Below are 24,548 nucleotides of genomic sequence, written 5' to 3'. Positions count from 1 at the left end.
CTTCCTTGGCTTTTTTACACACTTGAGCTTCCTGTAAGTAAAGAGGGCACAACCCAAAATGTTGGTCATGTCTTCAGTTCATCTGCAGTCTTTAAAGTCTTCCAATAGGGCGTTAGGATTAGGAAAGGTCGGGAAAGGCTACAGAGTGCTTTCAGACTGAGAAAGAGTCCCAGGCAATGACAGCAGGATGCAATTCTGAATTAGATTTCTCTGCTCTGCCTTGGGACACCCAACTGGGGCAACTTTAATGAGGTCTGAATGTGAGGGAAGTGGTCTTTCTAAGAAAAAGCATACCTTGTTCTTAGAAACCAGCAAAGTATTCCAGAAACAGCAGTAGAAGTGGAATGTTTTCTGTGTGTCCTTGTGACTTTTCAGTTGAGCTGAGACTGTTTGGGAGTAAAAATTACTAATGTCCACTCAGGAGATGACACTGAGGACAAACAGGTAAATCCTGCAAGTGACTTAGGTGGTATGCAGCAGGTTACTTTAATCTTGGAAATGCTGTGTGTGTTTTCAATCCAAAAGCTTTTCTCTGTGAATCTACTCAAAGAAAAGAATTCAAAACAAATGGTTTAAGATATACAGTTGTCATTACTGTTACTTATGAGAGTAAAAGATTTTAACCAGTGATAATTAGCACTAATGGCTAATTTGTGTTAATTAAATGTTTATAAAGAAAATTCTCTGCTACTGAAAACAGGTTTGTTGTATCGTTTGCTTGCTTTCAGGCAGGGGCCAGTACCTCCTAGGCTGAATTCTAACTTCGTCTGTATAGAGACTGGCCCTGAATCTCCAGTGTGCTGAGACTACCAACATATGCAACCACATTTGACTTGAAAGTTTTGAATATCAAAAAGGGGGGGGTTCACACTACAACATCTACAAAGGTTATTTCAAAAATATGAAAACTCCAAATACAAACTAGGTAGTGCTGGCCCACACCTTTAATCCCAGCACTTGAGAGGCAGAGGCAAGTGGATCTCTGAGTTCCAGGCCAGACTAGCCTACAGAGTGAGTCCCAGGACACAGGACAGCCAGGGCTACACAGAGAAACCCTGTTAAAAAAAAAAAAAAAAAAAAAAAAAATCCAAACACACACTGAGCTATTCCAGTGCTAGGGTTTTATCATCAAATTTCAAGGTGGTTTCCCAATACTGTATTGTTTTTAACAGAAAAAAAAAGATAAAAAGATAAACAACCTGAGAGTAATCAAAATCGAAATATTCTGCATATGTGAAAAATAATACAGATGTCCCTTGTGGACTGTTGCCGAAGTCTGTCTATGCTATCAGTTGAAAAAGTGTGATACAAACAGCCCTGGTGGACTACAGGCACAATGGTGTCAAGTGGTCTTTCATTAATGTGACAAATACCTGACAACTCCAGAGGCAGCACTTAAACTCATAGCACTGTGAAAGTGTGGGCCCCTGGTAGGCCAGCTCCATTGCTGTAGGTCTGTGGTGAAGCAGAGCATCATGGGAAGAGAACATAGCTGCTTACTTTAAAGTAGTCGAAGATGTGGACTAGAAACTATATCTCACTAGTGCCATTAAATCATGTATCCACCAACAGACAATCCTTTGATGACATCAGAGTCACAACTCATCACTGCTGTGGGAATAAGCCTCTAGCATGCATGCCCGTTTTTGAAGAACATTTCATATCCAAAAAGAGGCTGATGTATGTATGTATGTGTGTGTGTGTGTGTGTGTGTGTGTGTAGGTATAGATGGATGGATGAATAGACAGACAGAGACAGCTTTCATTTGTAGGTTAGTTCTGAAGGTACATGTAGAAAAGAAATACTGATTACTTAAATTTTGGACCACGTGATCACACACCTTCAAAAATTAAAAGAGTAAGATCTAAGAGTTCATAGAAAACAGCAGACCATAAAGGAATTTATTAACCACATCTTACAGCTTTTTAATGTTCTATGATTTTCTAAATTTAATCAGAAAATGTTTACTTAAAAGGCAAGCATGACCACGTTTAAAAGCTCTCTGAAGCCATTATCTACAAATAAGAAAGCGTTTGAATCTTCATTTTCTATTACCATCATACGAATTACATAAAAAAAAAATTAAAGCAGAAGTAGAATACTCTATTCACTCACAAAGGCACGCACACTGCCAAGCCAAACCCAGACTGCAGTGCCAGTCTTTGTTTCAAAAGACCTATTTCCCTGAGTGGCTCAGATCTGTAGGCGATGCTAAGATGCGGCCTCACTCTGTGTATTAAAATAAAACAACCAAAGATGCTAAGACTCTGTTCCCTTCTCGCTCCTTCCTCCCCACATCACTCCTGGAGCTGTTGGAGCTGTGACTATCCTTTAGGAGTAACAGGGACAGCACATTAAGACTGTAGCTCAGAGAGATGTCAACTATGGGGACAGAGCATTTCCAGTTCCCACTGGCACCTCTGATGAGGTGATTAGGAAGGCCGCTGTTGAGGACTTAGCTTCACTCTCATGCTAAGCGATCAGCCTGGCAAAATATGTTTCAAGCCAAGGTCACCAGCAAGAGACCAACCTTTAATCCCAATTACTAACAAAACAAACAGACAGACAGAAATTGAAGAAACAAAGAGCCTGCCTGGGAAGAGCTCAGAATAGCTAAATGAAGACAGATGTGTCAGAGCAGTGAGTTCTTTGAGGGCCAGCTCAGCCTGAAGTCCATGTTAGTGTATACACACTGGAAATAACTAGACTGCAGCAGACAGAGCCTTTTCCTACAGAAAGAAATCAAGCTCTGTCTAGAGACACCGTCTGAGGTTATATTAGTATGCCTTCCTTCTTAAATTGGCCACAGTAGAAGCGCAAGGACAAAACCAGGTCTAGACTTTCAATTAAAATGGTATATTTTCTCCATCACACCAGTGAGATAAACCTCCCCAAACTTTAGGAAGTCATCATTGAAAGCGGATCAGGTTTAATTTTGATTTGATTCAACACAAAGTACAGAGGTACTTCAGATTATGACCAGCCACAAACAGTTGAGAGCACCAGGGCTCTTAGTACTATAACAGGGCTCTATTTTCTATAGAGCCATGATGGTCAGCACTCACAGTAACAGCGACTTGGAGAACTCTATGAATCTCTGTGTCAGTAACTTGAGCCCTTGGGAAGAGAGATGTTTGCACTTGTGTTTCCTAACCACCCCAAAATAGTCTCCCTCCCTCCCTCCCTCCCTCTGTCAAATGTCTTTGTAATGGTGCAGCAGAGCAAATAGGCATGTGTGGTGGTCTGTATAGGAATGGCTCCCATAGACACATTTGTGACTGCTTGGCCCATAGGTTTTGTGGCACTATTAGGAGGTGTGGACTTATGGAAGTCGGTGTGGCCTTGCTGGAGGAAGTGTCTCTCTGTGGGGAGATTGTGTTGAGTCTCCTATGCTCAAGCTACAGTCAGTGTGGCACAGTCTCCTTCTGTGGCCTTAGGATCAAGATGTAGAACTCTGAGCTCCATCTTCAGCACCATGTCTGCCTGTACACAACCATGGTTTCTGCCAAGATGATTAACGGACTGAACCTCTGAAGCTGTAAACCAGCCCCAATTAAATGTCTGCCTTTATAAGAGTTGCTGGGGCCATGGTGTCCCTTCGAAGCAATAAAGCTCTAAGATAGTATGTATTTAATTTTTCTGTCAGTTAAGACTGTGTGCAGTCCTCTGAAATGCCTTATAAAGTCATTAATAATAAAATTAATGTAGAAAATCAAGTCTAGGGGATGGAGATGTGGCTCAATTGGTAGAGGGTCTGCCTACCAAGCCCAAAGGCCTAGGTTCATTTACCAGCGCAGCAAGAGCTGGGTACGGTGCTGTACCCTGGCAGATCTCATGCTCAGCTGTCAGAGGAAGGAAGAGCGGAGGTACAAGGTCATCCTTGCTACACGGGGATGGAAGGGGGTGGGGGAAGCAAAGGGAAAGGGAGCCTGGAACTCTGAAAGGACATGGTGATCTTGGGATACAGTCTGTGATGACAGCACTGAAAGGGCAGAGACAGGAGGATCACGACTTTGAGGCCAACCTGGGGGTACATGGCAACATAGGGGTTCAAGGCCAGCCTAGGCTACACAGCAAGACCCTGTTCTTAAAACTGAAAAACCTGGGTATGGTGGTGCACGTTTATAATCCCAGTTCTAGGGAGGCAGAGACAAGCGGGTCCCTGAGGCTGACACCAACCAGCGAAGTCTACTTGACAAATACCAGGACACTGAAAAGACCCTTCTCAGACGAAAGTGGACATTATCTGAGGAATGGCATCTGAGGTGAGCTATATGTCTTCTGGCCTGGGCAGGAACACACAAGTGTGGTGAGAAAAATAGAGAGGCTGGGGAGAGAGGACGGGGTAGGGTAGGCAAAGCAGGGGAGGGGGCTGGGGAGAGAGGACTGGGAAGGGTAGGCAAAGCAGGGGAGGGGGCTGGGGAGAGAGGACGGGGGAGGGTAGGCAAAGCAGGGGAGGGGGCTGGGGAGGGAGGACGGAGAGGGAGGACGGGGGAGGGTAGGCAAAGCAGGGGAGCAGAAGGGTAGGCAGGCTAACTTACAAACATCACAAAAATATCAAGACTGGGACAAATTATGCCAATAATATTTCAAAACACACTTAACATAACTAGTTCCAGAGATAGGAGACACATCAGGACAATGGATTCTCTCCTCAGAAGCATGAAAAACATATTCTATGGAGTGATTTGCTTCATAAGTCAAAGCGAGCAATTAAAACTGAATTAGGTTTTACTTCCAGAAGTACTTTTCAGAAAGTATTTATACCTTATGACATTTTCATTTTATGTGCATTTGTGTTTTGCCTGCATGTATGTCTGTGTGAGGCTGTCAGATTCCCTAGAACTGGGGGTTACAGACAGTTGTGAGCTGCCACGTGGTTGCTGAGAATTGAGCCTAGGTCCTCTGGAAGAGCAGCCAGTGCTCTTGACCACAGAGCCACCTCTCCAGCATTCCAAAATATTTTAAACTACACAGAAATGCAAGTGTTTCTGGGAACTCTCAACACGCCACTGTTCACAGCACTGCACTGTGTATAATGCTCTCAACCACTGGCTGGAGAAAGCAGGCCACCTTTGTACTCTCTATGCAGTTGTGATCCAAAAGTCGGCCTAGGACAGAAAGGGACACTCAGCTCAACCATTTAATTCTTACTTTTTAGTAACAAGAAAGTTACCATTTTTCTTGGTTATTTTTACAAGTGATGTAAACCCCAGCCAGCCAGCCAGCCAGCCAGTCAGTCAGTCAGTCAGTCAGTCAGTCAGTCAATAGTCTTTCCTTAGGGATGAAGAACCAAACAATGATCAAGTCAGTAAGGATTTAGATGGCAGGTGATCAGTGGTTAAACCCTCAGGAAATGATTGAGCCTGTCTGATGCTCCCAAAATGAGACCAGAAAGAGGATCAAGAGCAATTTAAGTAGCCTGGGCCTTCTGGTCATTTTGAACGCTCACCTGGGGCAGGTAGGATGTGCCTGGATCTGGGAGGGTCGCAGCTTCGTTCTGGATGGTGTTCTGCTGGGTGATGGCATCCTCTCGCTTCCGTTCCTTCTGTCCTGCTTCATCATCTTCGTACTCATCTAAGCACTGAGAGAAAGAACAGTACTGGTCTCATTACCCGTGTAAGTAACAGGACGCTTTGACCGTATAAAAACACATCTGCTAACCTTAAACGAAACCTGTGCATGGTCAGAAACTGTTCTTCTCAGCAACACATATATTCCATTCCTAAAAGTTACGTTTTCTGCTAAAATCTAACACCTTTATAGTCTCACCTGGAGCAAAAGATCTCTTCTCAAAGGTCTAATTACAAATGACAAGTCTCAAGGATATGGGTCATTCATTCCCTATCATTCATTCAACGTAGAAACTCAGTGCTGCCTTAAAGCGGGGAATCCTGCACAGGGCAACACTATAAGCATAGAATTTATAGTTCAGTAAGGAAGGAGTGTGTGTGTGTGTGTGTGTGTGTGTGTGTGTGTGTGTGTGAAATGAGGTCTTATACCTTCACCCTGCCTATGAGAATTTAGAGAATATTTTCACTCGGAAGTTAAGAAAGGCTCTGGAACAACTAATAAATTAAAGATGGGTGTACTTTGGAATCACAGAGCTGGACAAAGATGAATCTCACAGGGTGAGAACAGCATACTGAAGACTCTTACTGGAGGGTTGCTAAAGAGCTGACTCAACAGCGGTAATTATCTATCTCCAAACCTGCCACAAGGAAACAAAACCAAAACAAATCCCTATCTATTCTGCTATTATGGCACTGGCTATGAGCTCCTCAGAGCAACACATCTACCCCATACGCTGACTTCATTAGGTTCTCCGGAGATCCAAAAAGTCATCTCTGTAGGTGTTGCCCACAAAGACACTGACCAAAAACCCATGATGGCAGAGAAGACACCAGGATCGACTTGCAAGATCAGAACAACTCACGGGGCGAACCATGAAGGGCACTGTGTGGTGCGGAGAGAAAACAGGGTGAGGAGGAGGGAGCAGTGAGCTTGTCAAGGGTAAGGTGGACTGTGAGAGACTTGGAAAGGCGTCTGTCTAGATGAAGAAGAGTCTGCCAATAGACCAGATGGACAAACGGAAGGAGCAGGCAGGCTGAGGTGGCAGAGCTGGTTAAGACCCTTCTGGGAAGCAGCAGAATGCTCACACAGGTATGATTGAGCCGAGGCTTGGTGGAGCAGGCAGCGAGAACCTGCATGAGAGAAACGATGATTCTGTGCTACTGTAACAGCGATGAGTGTGAACGGCTCCTGACTCTAACCATGGAGACCAGTGGGTTCTGCTAGGACACACAGGTTAGCCTGGAAGTGGGGTAAAATTTCATCCCCACAGGTCGTGAGGAGAGGACTGGAAAAGGCAGACACTCTGATCTCCAAGAAGCACAGGCAGTAAATAAGCTGGGGAAGTCTGAACAGAAAGGTGTTGTAGGACTGGGAACATCAATCCAGGACTGAAATTTGGGAAGGGGGGTGGGGAGGGGAGCTCAGGATTAGCAATGAAGTCCAAATGAACAGGAGCAGGGGATGAAAATGGAAAGACTAGGTAACAAAATCCATCATGTGAGTTCAGAAAATAAAACATAAATCCTAGGTAAAGAAAAAAATACTGTCAACAGAAGAAACCCTGAAGCAATGTCAACCCTTCAATGCACAGATGAGGCTAGGGAGCAGGAGGAAGAGATTCAGGGAGAGGGCCAGGAGAGGGCCGGGCGGTGTTGGCCCACACCTGCAAACCCAGCATTCAGAAAGCAGAGGCAGGTGGATCTCTGTGAGCTTGAGGCCAGCCTGGTCTACAAAGCAAGTTCCAGGCCAGCCAGGCTATACAGAGAAACCATGTCTTGAAAGAAAAACAAACAAACAAACAACAAAAAGAAGAAAAGACAAGAGAAGAGAAACTCCGGGAGAATGAGAAGTCTCACTGTGGTCTTTGGCTCTGTTAGCATCCACTAGGCTCCTCCCCCAGATCTAAACAGCAATAGTTCCTGAGCACTGATACATCACATAGCATCAGAGCTTTAAGTCAGAGTCCGACGTCACAGGTGTGCACGGACCGAGAGCTAATGTTGAGGTGGGGGCAGGTTGCCACGAGCTCTCAGAACAGTGGATATGTTCTTGTCTGTGTTTATTTCTCTCTTCTGAGACCCAGCACCTCAGCCACCTTTTCCTTCATGCCCCCCCTCCCCTAATAACTGAAGCTCACCCACACCCCATCCCCACCCCCGCTAGCAAATCAAAAACAAAGGTGAAGAATCCAGTACATGCTTGATCACGCGTCACCAAGATGAGACAAACTGAGATGGCAACTAACGTAGCCCGCACTGAGACTCTTCATGTTCTCCCAAGGCCCATCTCTTTACCCACAGCCTGGGCAACTACTCCATCACGCATGGCATCTCTGTAGGAGAACGCACCTTACATTCAGGTGTGCTGGCTGCCAGCCGAGCTTTGAGGTCAGAATGACACTGAGGATCTGTGAGAGATACTCTGTGTACATCGGCACGCCACCACGTGCAAGTGCCCACGCACAGGAAGTAAACACAAATAAAGTTTCATTTGAATTTAAACCACCTTCTCTACCCTTGAAGTCCCATGACTATGTGACAAGTACTTCAGCCATGGTCAGTGTGTCCTGTTACCAGATCTTAGCGAAACTCTAGCAAGTCCCCTAAACAACAGTCTATGAGAAGAAAGCTCTAGTGCATGTTTCAACAAAAATAATAAACTTGAGTTGGGTAGCTTTTAGACGAGATGGCATTTCCCCTAATTATCAAATCATTCAGCCAAGTTATCAAAAACCTTTAACAACAGAGACAAAAAGCTCTTCCTCTGCTTAACTGTCTATTCTCGTGATACAAGCCTTCCCACAGCGGTCTCTCCAAGCTGGCGATGGGAGGGAGCCCTGCTTGGCACTGTGCTTCCGTGGCTTTGTCACTTGCAGCACAAATCCTGGCCACTGTGCAGCACAGACTGTGACTACAGTCACTTTGTCCGTCTGTGTGTATGACTATAAGCGACACAGATAGCTCTCTCTGTCCATTTTTGGGTATATCTGTAACTCTGATGGCTCTTAAATATGTTAACAATTTCTATAAACCTTACTTAGACAAGGCTAGCTGATGACAGCAGCGATCACTGTTACTTCGACCAGTCCTATTTTACCTTTCTCTACGCACTTTAGGGAAGTAATTGTATCAGTGAGCCTCAATCAGCAAGGTAGAATTCTCTCACAATTTTATTGGCATTAGAGTCTCTTTACACACATTCATTTTCTTAGCCAATATCTTCTCTGTTTGTTAATCACATTCTGAGCATCTAGGAGGCTCTCTTTATATAATGTAAAGGCAGGAATCTCTGTGTATGGTAAGATCTGTTCCTAGTTTACCTTCCCACCATGATTAACCCACGCATTCTCTCCTGTGGTTTTTTGCTAAGGTTTCCAACGTAAAGATCTAGTCAGTCACACGCTTCCTAATTTCTGCTATCATACTCAGAAATTAAATTTATTATATGGGCTTGGAATGTACTGGTTTCTAGTTTTCAATAATGACAAATTGTTTTGCCATGACCAATCCAGAGTGGGTAACACTGGTGGTAGGCTGTATGAGCAATGGTGCCCACAAGGGCCCACACACTTCAAGTTCACCCAGGGTATTTATCAATTCCAAATGATATCTTCAAGAAGGGTGTGGTGGCACAAGTCTTTAAACCCTGCACCTTGGAGGCAGAGGCAGGTGGAGCTCTGTAAGTTCAAAGTGAGCTTGATCTACAAAGTGAGGCCTCTGAGGACCTCTGCAAGAATAGTCAGAGCTCTTAACCGCTGAGCCATCTCTCCAGTCCCCTACCAGTCCATTCTTTATTATGCATTGCTAAATCTTCCCTAGCCGACATACTTTTCCCATTGGGATGTCTTGGTATCTTTCAATGAATGTATACATTATTCAGAGAAAATTCTGGATAACACTTGATAGGTTATAACCTTGTAAAATGGGGACCATGTCAGTGCTTACAAAAGAGGGTTAGAGCTCTACAGGTTATCTATCGGTGAATTGAAACTAAGAAACCACAGTTTGGGTCATGGGTAGACTCAGCAAATCCCGACTGAGAACAGAAACAGTAACAACACAGCTCCTACTCTTCACTACCGGATGTGGAAAGCTTTAACGTCGGGGACCTGCAGGAGGGAAGACACCGGTCTGGCAATAGGGATGGGACATAATATAAGCAGAGGGACCCAAGGGACATAAGAAAGGTGAAACACCTTGTTCGAAAGCTCTTGAGACTGATCAAAACTGATGAACTCAGACTATCCAGGCACACAGAGCCGAGGGCTCCAGCAGTAGTTGCTAGGGTCTGCCATGACAGACCCTTCTGCGATGAACAGAAACAGAGGAAGGCTGCCATCCTGGAAAACTGAGGATGAATTAAATAAAAATGTGGAAGAATTTCCAAAGAAGTCCTGAAGGTCTGAGACAGGGAGACGTCCCGTAAGACTTCAATGACAGTGATTTATAGTATTTCTAATGAGCTGTTACTAATTAAAATTACATTAGTGCTAGGAGTGCAATTTTCCTTTGAAAATGGTTCATATTCATATTTTCAGCAAGCTTGCTATTTATTTGTGTGTTTATTGTCTGCTCATTTTTGAGACAGGATCTTGCTTTGTAGCCCAAGCTAGCCTTGAATTAACAAGCCTCCTGCTTCGGCCTCCCAATGGCTGGTTATCACAGACATGCACTACCAGGCCCCGACTGCCTTCTTATGTTTTGGAATGTGGAGGGAGGTCAGTGCCTATCTTTTCACTGTTCAGACAAGTTACTCAGAAGCAAGTCTCAACAGGCAGGACATTAAGTATGCAATTATATCTGAGCATGCTTTTGTTAACGGTGTCTTCCAGCAACATCTGACTTCTACCCCACCGGCATTTCTAAGTTACTAAACACAGTCGTGATTCTAGAACAGTGCTGATTTTAGTGAAACCTCTTCTTCAGTGTTACAGACTTCATACGCTGCACGTTAGTACCCACGGCAAGCATTCCAACCTAACAGACTTGTCTCAGTGCTTTCCAGATTGGAGGTAAGTGAGCCTGGGTATTTTCCAACCCCAAAATTCCTCAATGTGAATCACACAGGCAGAGAAGGAAGCACAGTAGGTGCCGCCATAAGGAAGGAGACAGCTTAGGAAGAAACAGGAGGCGAGCATGCCATCTGCAGGAGTCACTCCCCACGTCTATCTCTGACAGCTTTAAACACTCACAGTGGAAAGTCAACACCAGACTTCTACGAGGATGGATGCACTTTCAAAGCAGTAGACTCAAGGCCATCACAGAGAGCAAAGAACCTAAAGGTGCATTTAGCTCTCAACATGACCATATCCACACAGTCCAGCACACACAGCCTTTCTTTGGCTATTCCAGTGATGAAATCTAGACACTAACAGCTAATGTGAATGTCCTAGTAGACTGGATATGTCACCTAGCCAACTGGCACCAGTTTTTCTCATCTATTAAATGGAAACAGCACCAGTTACCTCCCCGACACCCTCACAATGATGCACCCAGGGAACACTCAGTGTAACTGGTCCACAGCACTCCATCAACATCACACTGAGTGTGCTGTAACTCAAAGAACACTGATGTCCACAGAAGCATGCTAACAACAATCCTGCTCCTGTATTTCAACTTCTAGACTTGTGTTCGACACATTTCAACAGGAAATCACCCCTTTACTCTTCTGCTAGTCACAAGTCCAACGTCCAGTTCTTCACAGAGCAGGAACGTCATATTAATTCACTGAATGAAAGCGTATCCTATGGTTTCCAATGTAAAATGTAAAACCCGACTCTAAGAGTGATGACTCAGCAGATTCTGTGCCTATTGTACAAGCACAAGAGCCTGAGTTCAGGTTCCCAGCACCCACATAAAAGCCCCGTATGCAGGCATTTATCTATACCCTCAATTCTGGGCTTGGGGCGCGGGGGGGTGTGACTGTGTGTGTGAGACAGAGACAGAGAGACAGAGAGACAAAGAGTCTGTGTCTGTCTGTGTGTGTGTGTGTGTGTGTGTAGAGTGCAGTGTGGAGTTGGAGGTTCTTCTGAGCTTTCTGGACGTTCCAACCAAAATCAAGGAACTCTAGGTTCAGCTGAAAACCATGAAAGCTGTCTCAAAAAATAAGAAGAGTGGCAGAAGAAGACTTCCATCCCAGCCCGGGCTTCTGACCTCCACACATGCACACAGATAGTATCTGCACATGAACCTAAAAGCGTTTAATAATTTTTCCATTTCTTAATTTTCAACAGTTTGACCCTCTCTCACAAGGTCTCATTATGTCCCCAGGACTAGCCTTGAGATTCCCCCCTCCCAACAGGGAAAGAGTAGAGAGCACGCCACAGACCCAGCTCAGGTGTTTACACACTGACAAGTCCTCCCTTAGTGATTTCTAACCCCACTCAGTCAAAAAGAATTTAATGTTCCTAAAGGTAGAGAACTGACCCAAGGATGATTAGGGTCCTTGAGTCTCTACTCAGCAATACCTAAAGAAACAAGAATCTAATAAATAAAAATTGAAATAAATGAATAGTCCCTCATTTAGTATTTCTCAAGATATTAGCATAAAAAATAAATGACTTTAATATAAAATGTTTGCCTAATTAAGTCTTTCCTTGGGCCTCAAAACACAAAGTCAAAACCTTGTGTACAAAGCAATTTCCTTCTGAACCTTCTTCAGTATTTACCCTAGGCAATCTCACCGAAGACTCTCTGGACACACAGACCTGCAGCCTCTCACACACAGCACGTGCACGCAGAAAGGGCACTCCCCGTGGTCACACTTCTCAAAGTGGAAGTGGTCAGTGCGGTCCCTGCAACACCACACTCCAACACACTGGTTGAATACAGTGGTCACCTTAGAAGAGCTAAGTCAAGCTGTAGCTTACAATTGACTTCGGAAGTCCTGAAACTTTAAGTTAAGTCTAGTCTTGCCACTTTGGGTAAAAATGTTTGGGGGGAAAAAACTGGTCACATTACATCTGCAGTCAACAGCAGAGAACAGTGAGTTAATGCATGCATACTGGTGCTCAGCTCAGCTTTCTCCACTCTGAAACAGTCCTGGATCTACAGCGTAGGGAATGGTGCTGCCCTCAGTGTGCAGGTCTCCCCACTATGAAAATAACTCACCACAGATGCAACCCCAATCCACCGTCATCTCCAACTCCTTGATTCTAGATTGTGTGAAGTAGTTTACAGTTTGAAGCTGTCACAGGGACTGTGAGCACACTTCGGGAATGAGCTAAGAATTGCCCATGGGGTGGAGACAGAGAAGGTTAACCATCAGCCTGAGGACCGCATGCTGAGGTTTCTGCAAGCCCGTATGTTTTGCTGAGGATTCAAAAACATCGGAAAACCCACTGGCAGAGTGATTTGTATACATACTTGGGCAGAAGGAATGACAGCTCAGAATCCGAGGGAGCTTAGCAATCACCCTGCAATCACACGCATGCTTCTGGAAACAAATCCAAACAGCTTCTGACTCCTCTGGGCAGAATTTTTGAGAGAACACCATCATTTGGTACATATTACCCAGGAAATGGTTACAGGAAGGGGACTCTGTGGGCAAGCACAGTGTCTGCCCTTCGGTTTGGTGTCTATGCTGTCTCTCCTCAGCTTTTCTCCCTTCACTCTGGAGAAGCTTTACTCTTGTTTGAACTCTCTTCTTGCTGTCCCCCCACATATTCATCTGAAAATAAGTGGGACCCCATCAAAGCAATCACTCATCCTAATACGTGCTCCTACTTAGTTTAAAACAAACCACAACTGGCTTAGAATGCAAACTCACATTTACCAGAGAGGGTACAGCCCAATGGGTATGGTATGTCAGCGATATGAAATAAACGAAGGAACAATATCACAATTAAAATAACCTACTGATACTTTACAGTTGTCCTGTCCCCATGAGGGAAGGTCCCCTCACTCACTTACATGTGCAGTCCTTGTGATAGTTTCACATTGTAAACTACGTCACATAATCTAGAATCAAGGAGTTGAAGATTAGGTTGGGTTTGGGGAGCTATTTTCATCAGTGGAGAGACCCGCACACTGTGGGTGGCACCATTCCCTACGCTGGAGATCCGGGACTGTTTCAGAGTGGAGAAAGCTGAGCTGAGCACCAGCACGCATGTATTAATTCACTGTTCTCTGCTCTCAACGGAGGATGTATTGTGACCAGTTCTTTCAAGCTCCAACCACTGTGACTTCCCAACCAAGGCAGAATTGTGGGCCAAATAAACCCTTGCTTCCCGAAGTTGCTTTTTTCACAGTCTTTTATCATAACGGGAAAAGAAAATGGGTTCTAAATCCTCTCTTCTCTCTCATCCCCCCTCCAGCTGATGCAAAGACTGGACTGCATTTGCTGAATCTTCTCCCAGGCCTTGAACCATGCTGAGACCAAGAACATAACCACAGAGCATCTGCCTCTCTAGCTAGCACTTCTTTGGATACTTACCCCTCTGACTCTAGAGGAGAGTGAACCCTTGGGAGAACTCCTAGAAGTGGGGATTTTGATGAGTGCTGTGTCTGCAGGGCCATCTGAGAACCTGAGATCAGAAAGAACTAAACTGTGTGTCCTACTACGCTATCAGGAACCAAATCCTAAGGGAAGTGAAAAAGGAACTAGAATATCCAGTCTAACATTCTCTATGTCTATTATTTAATGCTGAGTCATCAGTTTACCCTCACCAGGTAACATTAAACTTTCTCTACAGCCTTCATTCTTTTTTTTTTTTTGGTTTTTCGAGAGAGAGTTTCTCTGTATAGCCCTGGCTGTTCTGGAACTCACTTTGTAGACCAGGCTGGCCTCGAACTCAGAAATCTGCCTGCCTCTCTGCCTCCCGAGTGCTAGGATTAAAGGCACGCGCCACCATGCTGGCTTGCAGCTTTCATTCTTAAGCAAGGCAAATTAAGCGATACATCTTTTTATTGTTTGAGAATCTCATCCAGGAATATAATGGGTTTTTGACCAAACCCACCTCGAATCCCTCCTCTTTCAACTCCTCCTATATTCCCACCAAGACTTTTCTGGTCCAGTGTCATGTATTCTCGGTGCTGTCCGTATGCACGTGGATTTGGGTCATACGTGGGAACAGGGAAGCTTCTCAGGGTCCCCATCTGAAGAACACGCACTCTCCTTCCCTCAGCAGTGAACTATCAATACCTTGAGGCACTTTGTGAGTCCCGTCCCCTATCTATCCACATTCAAATCATGACTGACTTGAACTGGTAGGCCTGGAGGACGAAGCCACAGCGGCTGTCAGGTCAAGTGTGCAATTGCCCTGTCCTGTCCGGAAGGCTGATTTGCAAATGTCCTCTGCTGTCCTCCGGTTCATAATCTTTCCTCCATGACCCTAGACCTTGTGTGTCCTATTTAGAGCTGAACCCTCCACATTCTCTTCTCTGGTCTGAGTCTCTGTCTGAGCAACCATTTGATGAGGGTTGAGAGCTATGCGATCGGCGAGCACACAGTCGTGGACTTGGAAGCCTTAACTAATATTCAAAGAAAAAGATTTTTAGAGAGACGCTATTCAAATTAGCTCAAATATGGGGAAAAGCGTTAACAACGAAGAGTCTGTTCTGTCGCCTGCACGCAGCACACTGCTCGAGAGCGCTTTCAGGGCGTTAACTCTCAATCACAGCCGCCCTGTGTGGAGGCATTGATTACCCTTCTGTTCAGACTTGGAAGGAGCTACACAGCAGGCCAAGTCACATCACTAATAAGCAATGGGACTGGGACTTAAATGCAGATCCACCTTGCCGGAACCAGTACTTAACTCCTAGACTGTATTTACTGCTTTAGGAGACCAGGCTTCTTCCCAGCTTCAGCAGAGTCCCAAGTCCCGCAGGCATTTTATATAATATGCCATTATGTAAACTGTGAAGAAAAGCATGGTAGCTATGGTGTAAGATAACCATCACTTAAAACCTCAACACACAGTTACATAAGGAAGGAAAAAAATACCAAGAAAATGCATGACTCTTGAAATCTGCTGTCATTCTCCAAACCTATATACAATATGGGAAAAAAAATTCAGAACTAAAACAGCCTACCAAGCAAGGCTCCCATACCTGTAACCAGAACACTGCAGAAGAAAAAGCAGGAGGCCATGAGTTGGAGGCCAGCGTGGGCTACAAAGCAGCAGGTTGGACAGCGGCTTAGGCTACAGTAGGACCCCTCACGAACAACTAAATACTGAGGTTTGGTGGTTGTAGACATTTTTAATAGGAGATGCTGCTTTACCAACCACGAGCATAACAGAACATACGCAATTGTTTGCCAGTGCCGCCAAAACAAAATACCACAGGTATGAAGTCAACCACAGACATTTCTTTTCTTGCAGCTCTGGAGGCTACAAGTCCAAAATGAAAGTGCTAGGTGTACCTTCTCCCGGGGCCTCTCTCCTTGCCTTGTGGAGGCCTCCCTGAAGCTGGCGGGGTCTTGTCACTAAGTATGTACATCTTTGGGATTCATATTTTCTTTCTTTCCACCCTCTGCCCCCTATCTGTACTTAAGGCATACAAATCTGGGGTCCCACAATTGAGTCTACAATGACTACAGTAACAGGGCTGTTACTAGAGCCCTGTCCTAGCACGTGAATATTTTATCTTTCATTAGCCACTGCAGAGCTGATAGTGATGTAAAGTTATTTCCACACTGGGGGTGGGGTTGAAGAGAAAGAAAAAGCTAAGAGAAGTTCTTCCTGTGAGACTAACGTTAGTAACTGCATGGGGTGCGTCATATTTCTGTAGGGCCCAAGAAAATGGCCTTAATGTTAGTTCTTGCTAAATAAATTACACCAGAATCAATCTACAATCTACATGATGACGTGGTCTTCTCTACTATAATTAAGAACGTGACCATTGTTTATGTTTGGCCCACTAATGCCTTGGTAAAGGGTCTGCATACAGCGCTTGCTCAAGAAAATCCAGGAGGAGGAGAAAGACAAAGGCAAGCAAGAGGGGGTAAGGCAAGGGGGGGGGTGTGGAGGTGGGGTAGATCCTTTTACACTACAGTACTTCATCCTTTGATATTCTGGTTTGGTTTTCTGCAGATTGACACAAAACAATATTCAAAAAAGGTATGAAAATACCCAGAAATGTAGGGTGCAACAAAAGCCTTGATTGTTTATTGGCTCCATGCCACAGCTCATTAGAGAGCAAGAAAATCTCCTGATCAAATACACACACACACACACACACAGAGATACATATGCACACACACACACACACACACACACACACACACACACACACACAAATGATCCACCAACGAAAGGAGAGCCATTTAAAAGCCTGTCCACCGTTCACAGAGCCTATAATTGCCAGGAGTCCACTAGAATTTTTTTTTGGTAGGGTTTTGACACTGAGGATGGAACCCAGATTGATGAGTCACACACCCAGCCCTAGAATATGGTTTGAAGGCAGCTAGTTCTGCTGTTTGAGCAAGCCAGTTATATAAAACTGCATCTCCCCAACAAGAGGTGGTCCTAAAACACAGAATTTACACATCATATCTATTTCCAAACCCTAGATATCCAGGAACCATCCTGCATAAGCTCAGAGCAAGGTTCATCTACATGTGTGTGTCAAATCTAAAAAGGCAAAAGACAGAGGAAAGGAAAGAGGCAGAGGAAGTAAGAGACAGGCATAGGTGCTTTCCTGTGGTCCTCAACCATCAGGGGAAAGCATCATTTGACATAGTTAAAGGAAACCAGGGCCTACACTGTGGGTACCCAACCATCGACAGCAGGTACCCAACCATCTACAGTGGGCACCTAATCATCGGAGACCGTGTACTGGTCCCAGGCTGAGCAGCAGATTACTTGGTCGTCCTTCCTTCTCCCACACTCAATTCAGCCTGAAGCAAACGGGAGGCAACAGCACTGCTCACCAGCTCACACGTGTCAAGCCAGACATTAAAACAACATTCATTTAGAAAGGAAACATTCCGTTGACGCAAACAGGCTCATTATGTGGATGCTCCTTTTTGGAACTGAAATTTAAGATTTGTCTAGATTGCCAGATTCCCATTATCGTTGGGTTTTAGTTTGTCTTCAAAAGACCCAGAGTTCCTGATGTGTCAGAAGAACAAAATAAGACTTTTACACTAAAAGAGAGAGAGAGAGAGAGAGAGAGAGAGAGAGAGAATAACAGAATAGCTTCAGAAAGGAAGTTAATTCTGCCTTAATTTTAACATTTCTTGGGAAATACTCTTGCAAAGCATTCTTTGCAAAAGCCTTTTAAAGAATGATAATCATATGCCTTTCGCATTACACAGTTCAGATCAAATTATATGCCTAACAATTACAACCACGAAGTATTCATTTACATACCTTCCCTTAGTGTTCAGAAGTGTTCCCTGCCATTTAAGGTCCCTCAATGGGAGACTTAAATGGGACACTGGTTAACACACTGCCTATCTTCATCCCTCACTTGCTTTTCTGTTGCCTTTATCAAATAACCAGTAGTTAAATAATTCCTTTCTTCAGAAACGTTAAAAAAAAATCCCATTACTTAAGGTTAAAGACAGAAGAGGAGGAGTGGGAAGGGAGAGGCTGATGGAAGAAGAGGGGAGGGAGAAAGGAAAGAAGAAGGAGGGCAGAAAAATTATAAACAAAGTTAAGCTTATTGGTGTTTTCATTTTCACTTTAAACATATACACACACACACATACACACACACACACCCATTAAACGAAAGAAAATGGTGTGTGGCCTCAAAAATAAAACTTAAAGTTCCCTAAGATTATAAACAGACAAGTCTACTTGTCCCAGGGTTCCGAGTTCTGAAATAAAAGATGGAAGCTCTCAATCTGGGCACAAAGGTACACTAGTTCCTAGACTTCGCAAATATTTTGTGGGAAACAAATTCAAATCCCAACTCACTAACTTATGGCAGTTCTGTTTAAAAAATCAGATACTCGGGCTGGAGAGAGGGCTCGGCGGTTCAGCATATTGGCTGCTCTTCCACAGGTCCCCAGCAACCACATGGTGGCTCACAACCATCTGCAATGGGATCTGATGCCCTCTTCTGGGGTGTCTGAAGACAGCTACAGTGTACTCCTATACATAAAATAAATAAATAAATTCTTTTCTAAAAAAAAAAATCAGTTTACTCTAAGCACCAAGTTTTTAAAAACAAAAAAAGAAAAAAGAAAAAAGGCCCCTCTCCCAAATCACCATGAAATAGAAAATGAAGGTAGGGGTCCCAGTCTGATTCTAAGGATAAAGAAGCTATGCAGTTTCTATCCAGCCACAGAGAACTTTCAGTTGATTGACATGGGCCCTTTGAACCAAAGCAGTAAATACACAGAATGACAGTGTCACACAGCAAAGGACCTTTGGGCTGGGTCTGTTAGCTCACACTGGTCCTACGTATTTTATTTGAGAGGCTGAGGCAGGAGGATCCCAAGTTCAAGGTTTACTCCACATCAACCTGGGCAACTTAGAAACCTTGCCTCAAAATTAAAAAAAAAAAAAAAAAAATGGAGTTTATAAATTTTCATTTATTTAACTTCCACCTTATCATACAGGACATTTTTAAAAATGTGTTTTCGTAGAGGCAAAGGGTTCTGTCTCCCTGTGATGGCACTGGTTCCCACAGCGGTGGGACAGCGATCACGGAGACACTGTAGCATAGGCCTCACCTGTTACTGCCCAGACTCACAAACACACAGAATGTGTATACAGGAGATGGGGCTGGAAACGGTTCCGTGCTTCCGAGCACTGCTGCTTTTCCAGGGGACCTGGGTTCGGTTCCTAGGACCCATACGGTAACTGTCTGTAACAACCAGTTCCAGGAGACTCGGTACTGACTTCTGGCCTCTGGGGGCCCTGCACACATGTGGTGCAGAGACATAATTGCAGGCAAAACACACATCCATGTAAGATAAAAACAAATCTAAAAGAAATAAAGCAGATACTGATAATCAACAGCCGTGAGCCTGTGTGTTTACTGCAATGTGGTTTTTACCATTAGGCTCCTCTATTTAGCTCTTAAGTTCACTGTAAATAAACAGCCTGTCCTGTGATGTCAGCAGGAGCCTCATCCAGTTTACAGTCATGTTGGCTGACTGTTGTGTATCGGCAGGTTTGTGTGAATATATTTTACAGTACTGGGATAAAATAATTTACAATTTTCCTAAAGATCTATTACTAAGAACACATCACTATCAGTAAACAGTGCACCCAAGGAGACTGTGGAAAGATGTCTGGGCCACGGGTGATAGTAAACTGAGAACAGGCAGATATGGCACACACTGAAATGACACTGGGAATAGAGCAAAACTCAATGAAATGTTAACTAATGTGCCTTATCTTATGATCAAAAGTCTGCCAGAGGGTGGGTGGGGAGGGTGAGTCAGTCTGCAAAGTGCTGACATGCAAAGATGAGGGTCCCCAGAAGCCCCGTAGAAAAGCCGGGTGTGACAGGACTCACTTGTAACCCCAAGACTGGACCAGTGGAGAAAGGTTCCCTGGGGGTGGATGGTTGGCCTAGCCTAGTTAGCAAGCTCCAGGTCCCGGGACAGGACCCTGCCTCCAGAGGCCAGGAGGACTGTGCCTGAGAATGAAGGACAACTGAGGTTCTTCTCTGGCCTCCACCCACGTGTGCACATCCATACCACACACGGTTACATACACACACACACACACATACACACACACACACACACACACACACACCATAAACGCAGCTGGAGCTACGTGAAGGCTACGATCACGTATATAAATGCCCCTGAAGCCTCACACTTTTGAAGAACAAGTTGCAGCTCACTCCCTCTTGGCTTCATGCAAGTCTCTCAGTGGCTGTAAAAGTCTCGCTCCTCTGTGGTCATCTCTGACAGAAAATGCTCCCTTGTCTTGCAAGGTCATCTTACTTTTTTTGTTTGTTAGAAAAAAAAACCAAAAAGGGCGTTTCTAGCTAAAGACTCTTCAGCAAGTTAACACAGATTTTAGCAACATTATATACATATATATATATATACACATACATACATATATGTGTGTGTATATAAATATAGATATATACCTCTATCTATAGATATAGATATCTCCAGGTTGAACTGGATCCATGCTCTGTCCCCCATAAACCTTATGGAGCTCCTTCAGCCTCCTAAGCCTGGCTCTTCAACACCAGGAGCATCATTTTACATAACTACAGGTTTGATGACATTCAAATGGAATTGCCATTACGAAAGCCTTTGTAAACCACCACAGCCTGAAGTCCACATCCTCCTCTCAAGTCACTGTCTAAGAGGCACTGTTAGCCAATGGGGACAAAAACAGCCAAGGGGCTCTCTGCATGGAACCTCAAGTTACACTGAGGAAAATAAACAGGTTTAGTAATAAGATAACCAGAGTGAAGACGTCTTAGAACATATGATGTCACTACACAAACCGTAGGCGGGATGAGACGGCAGCTTAATGTAAAAAGCACTTAAGGAACAGATGAACAGCTAACATACCAGAGCAGGGAAAGTGAAGTGAACGCATGTACCAACTGAAAACAGAGGACACTATGTGTCCAGGACTTAGAGAAAAAAAGGACGAGGAGCCAAAACATCTCAAGTCCCCACAGCACAGGGGAAGAAGGGTCAGCAGCTGGAGGAGCAGTGAGGACCCCGCCCCGCCCCTTCTCAGTCCAGGCAACTATACCCTCCTTGTAGGAACAGTGTGTTCTTCCCAAGGATCAAGCCAAAGGATTGCTGGACTGAGCCACCTGCAAGAACGGGGGAAAGAAGGGAGTTATGCAAGAAACCAGGGGTTAAAGTCCACGCACAACACAGCAGCTCTTCCAGCAACTTCCCCGCAACCGCTTGATAAAGAGAGTTTAACCAATCAGGTGTCACTTTCTGGCGCGTCCACCACAGCATGTTCAGTAAGTGTCTCTAATGGTTCTTGTCCATCACAAAGCCATATTGCACCACTGGGAAAGCAAAGGGAAGAGCTTATGCTTAGAGATTAGATGGCCCACCTGAGGGCTACACTAATGAACATGGACATGATGCAATACAGCTTCAGGTAATGGTCAAACAAATTTGTTATTTCAATATGTATTAGAAAAAAAGTCTCCTGAGCCTGTGATCTCAGGCATTTTTGCTTTGTCAGGAACTACATTTACCAAGTGGCAAGTGAACACCAATCTGGGTGCACCCAACCAGCAGCCGTACATGTATGTCCAGAGGCAGTAGACTTTAACTTGGCCAGGCAGACCCAAAGTCCTACCAACGTGGATGACCCCTTCCCATGCCATGCTAGAAACTTTTTATGAGACTTTAAAAACTTGTATCTATGGATGTTTTGCCTGCATGTATGTCTGTTCACTCCATGTGTGCTTGGTGCAGAAGAGGACACTGGATCCCTTGGAGTTGGAAGAACAGACGGTTGTGAGCCATGATGTGTGTGCTGAAAACCAAACACCAGCTCCTCTGAAAGAGCAGCCAGTGCTCCTCTGCACCATGCCCGCCTGGATGCTGCCATGTTCCCATCTTGGTGATAATGGACTGAACCTCTGAACCTGTAAGCCAGCCCCAATTAAATGTTTTCCTTATAAGAGTTGCCTTGGTCATGGTGTCTGTTTGCAGCTGTAAAACCCTAACTAAGACAATTCTCTACAGTTTCAGAAATCCCTCCACATTTATATTATCATAACAAGAGGGAATTTGGTAAAACTGAAAGGAGACTCAGCTATTCATGTTTTCAGTGTCCTTCTAAATTTCCCTATGACTAAGGGCTCTAATAATGTCACTTGGGAAACAGAAGACTCAGTGAGCATCGGGGGAAGAAAGGAATGTTTTTACAGGCACAGTTGGTAAATATTCCTGGCTCTAGCTGAACCTTCTTTCTCAACTGGAAGTCAATCAATTAAACTTTAAAAATGTCCTTGTTCCACAAAGCAATGGGAAGCCTTCCCACTTCAATTATTTCTCTGGTTAACACTGATGGGTTAACTCATTATGTTAAGAATGATCAATATTCACTCTTTTCTATTGTATTTTCACCCAAGTCCATACCAAGCTGTCATGTAAACTCAAAGAGTAGTCAAAATGTTCAGAAAGTGTGAGTCCAATCGATTCTCGGCCTTTTGGCTAAGATCGTGTGCAGAAAGTGTGAGCTCTTCCAATTAGGCGCTCCAGAGGCCACTAATACACTGCATGCATTCATTGTGATTATGCAAACATCCAACTTACAACTTACAATGAGTGTGTTCGAAGGAAGAAAAACAATTTGTGAGCCCCAATACAAAGTATTAATGCCGAAATACAAACACTATCCACAGTCTGAAAGAAAAGCGAACTGAAAGCTAAGATAGAAAACTTGTTAAAGGAATAATAGTACAAAACTTGTATTCTAAGCTCTACCTCAAAAGCCTAGATCTGGTGCTAGATCATATAGTCTTCCATGTTTTAGTTCAGACCCTGTGAATGGAGCTACCTTATCAGGCCGGAAAATTAAACTCTTCCCATATATAGGCCAGGCATCAAAACAGATGCTGAAAACAACAACAAAGAATGGTACTGTTCCTACCATCCAACTCCCTGGCACCTCCTATAGGATCACGGAAGATAACAACATGATCAGTATTTACCGCGTGTGCTATAAAAGGAAGGAAATGGAAGCAACCCTGTGCTCACCCACCCATGGATGGCATGGGTGAACCGTAACACAAACCATCGAAGACGTAAAGCTTTAATTAAGAAGGAAAATCCTGGCATGTCACCATAGGTACAACCGTAGAAGACACTGTGCTAAATGAAACAAGTCAGAAATAGAGGATCAGACAGTGGACTTGTGCCACTTGTGCGAGAAGCACCCTGGAAAATCCCATCCACAGAGGAATAGTGACTGCCAGAGAGTGGGGCTGGGAGCCCCCCAAAACCACAAAATTCTTGAGTTCATGGATCCCCAGTTTCCGTTTGAAAAATGTGAAAAGGTTCTGCAGACAGACAATATGGTAGCTGTACATCACGCATGCGTGCTCAATGCCCGAATGGTATAGTCCGAACGGCAAATTCTACATTATGTTCACTTTGCATCAACAAAATGAAAGAAAGCATGAAAGCAGTTAAGCTTACAACCGCTGTAAAGACCCTGAAAGTCTTTCCATAGTAGACGTAGAATATTTAAATATTTAATTTACCGATTCAAAGAGTCTCATTGGCTAAATGTACCTTGCACTACAGACTACAAAGTGAGGGTGAGAACTTGAGCTCATTAACGAACAGCTTCCAACGGCGATCAGTGAAAAGGCTTCGGATCACAGCCTCCGAGGGTGCCCATCCTTTCAAAAGATCCTTGGAAAGAGTTCAGTCGTCCGACGGATGAAAACACACGGTGGATCATGAAGTTACTTAATTTTCCAACCTCTTGTATTAACCTATGCCTGAAACGTCTTTGAAACGAATGCATGTTTGGCCACAGATCTTCCTATCAATCACCAGCTGGAGACCTTTGGCAGGGGCACTATGCATTCCTGGGCGGATTTACGTTAGTTAGGGAGGGACAGAAGCCTGGCTTACACACACAGGGTTTGGATCTAGGACTTGACAAAGAAGCTCCTTCCAAACAACGCACACTACTCCAGCGTAAGTTTTCACACTTAGGTTTTTCCACACACCAGGAAAGCAACAAATCATACAAAATTTGAACTAAGAACACGTACTGATGGCTGGAGACACACTTCTCGTGCTGGCCTTATCTGTCTCCCAAGACATAGTACTTTAAGTCACTTCTCCACCTTCAGCCAAAAGATACACAGAAGGTGGGTGGGGAAGAATGGGAAGGGACTACATCACATATCTAGCACTGCAGTGCCTTAAAAAACTTTACTACTCCGCTCTTGAGAACCAGTTATCTACCAGGAAACAAGATAGGTGTGGGCTTTTTGTTTTGTTGGTTTTTGCTTTTGTTTGTCGGTCTTTTTTTTTTTTTTTTTTTTTTTTTTTTTCAATTTCTTTCTTTTTAAATGTTTATCATTTGAGGATTTTTGTTTGTT

At 44.2% G+C, this 24,548-nt stretch overlaps 1 protein-coding gene across 1 annotated transcript in view; it reads right to left on the bottom strand.

Moving 5' to 3' along the window:
* Pawr (pro-apoptotic WT1 regulator) overlaps positions 1–24,548 on the bottom strand; it is an 86,111-nt gene that overhangs the window by 25,995 nt on the left and 35,568 nt on the right. The window contains exon 3 of the mRNA XM_021174512.2: positions 5,453–5,584. Coding sequence (XP_021030171.1) covers positions 5,453–5,584 — 132 coding nt within the window. The remainder of the gene's footprint in view (positions 1–5,452; positions 5,585–24,548) is intronic.

Source organism: Mus caroli, chromosome 10, assembly GCF_900094665.2.
Source record: "Mus caroli chromosome 10, CAROLI_EIJ_v1.1, whole genome shotgun sequence".
Lineage (NCBI taxonomy): Eukaryota > Metazoa > Chordata > Mammalia > Rodentia > Muridae > Mus > Mus caroli.
The sequence above is the reverse complement of the archived record's forward strand: the minus strand, read 5'-3'. Positions and strand labels throughout refer to the sequence as shown.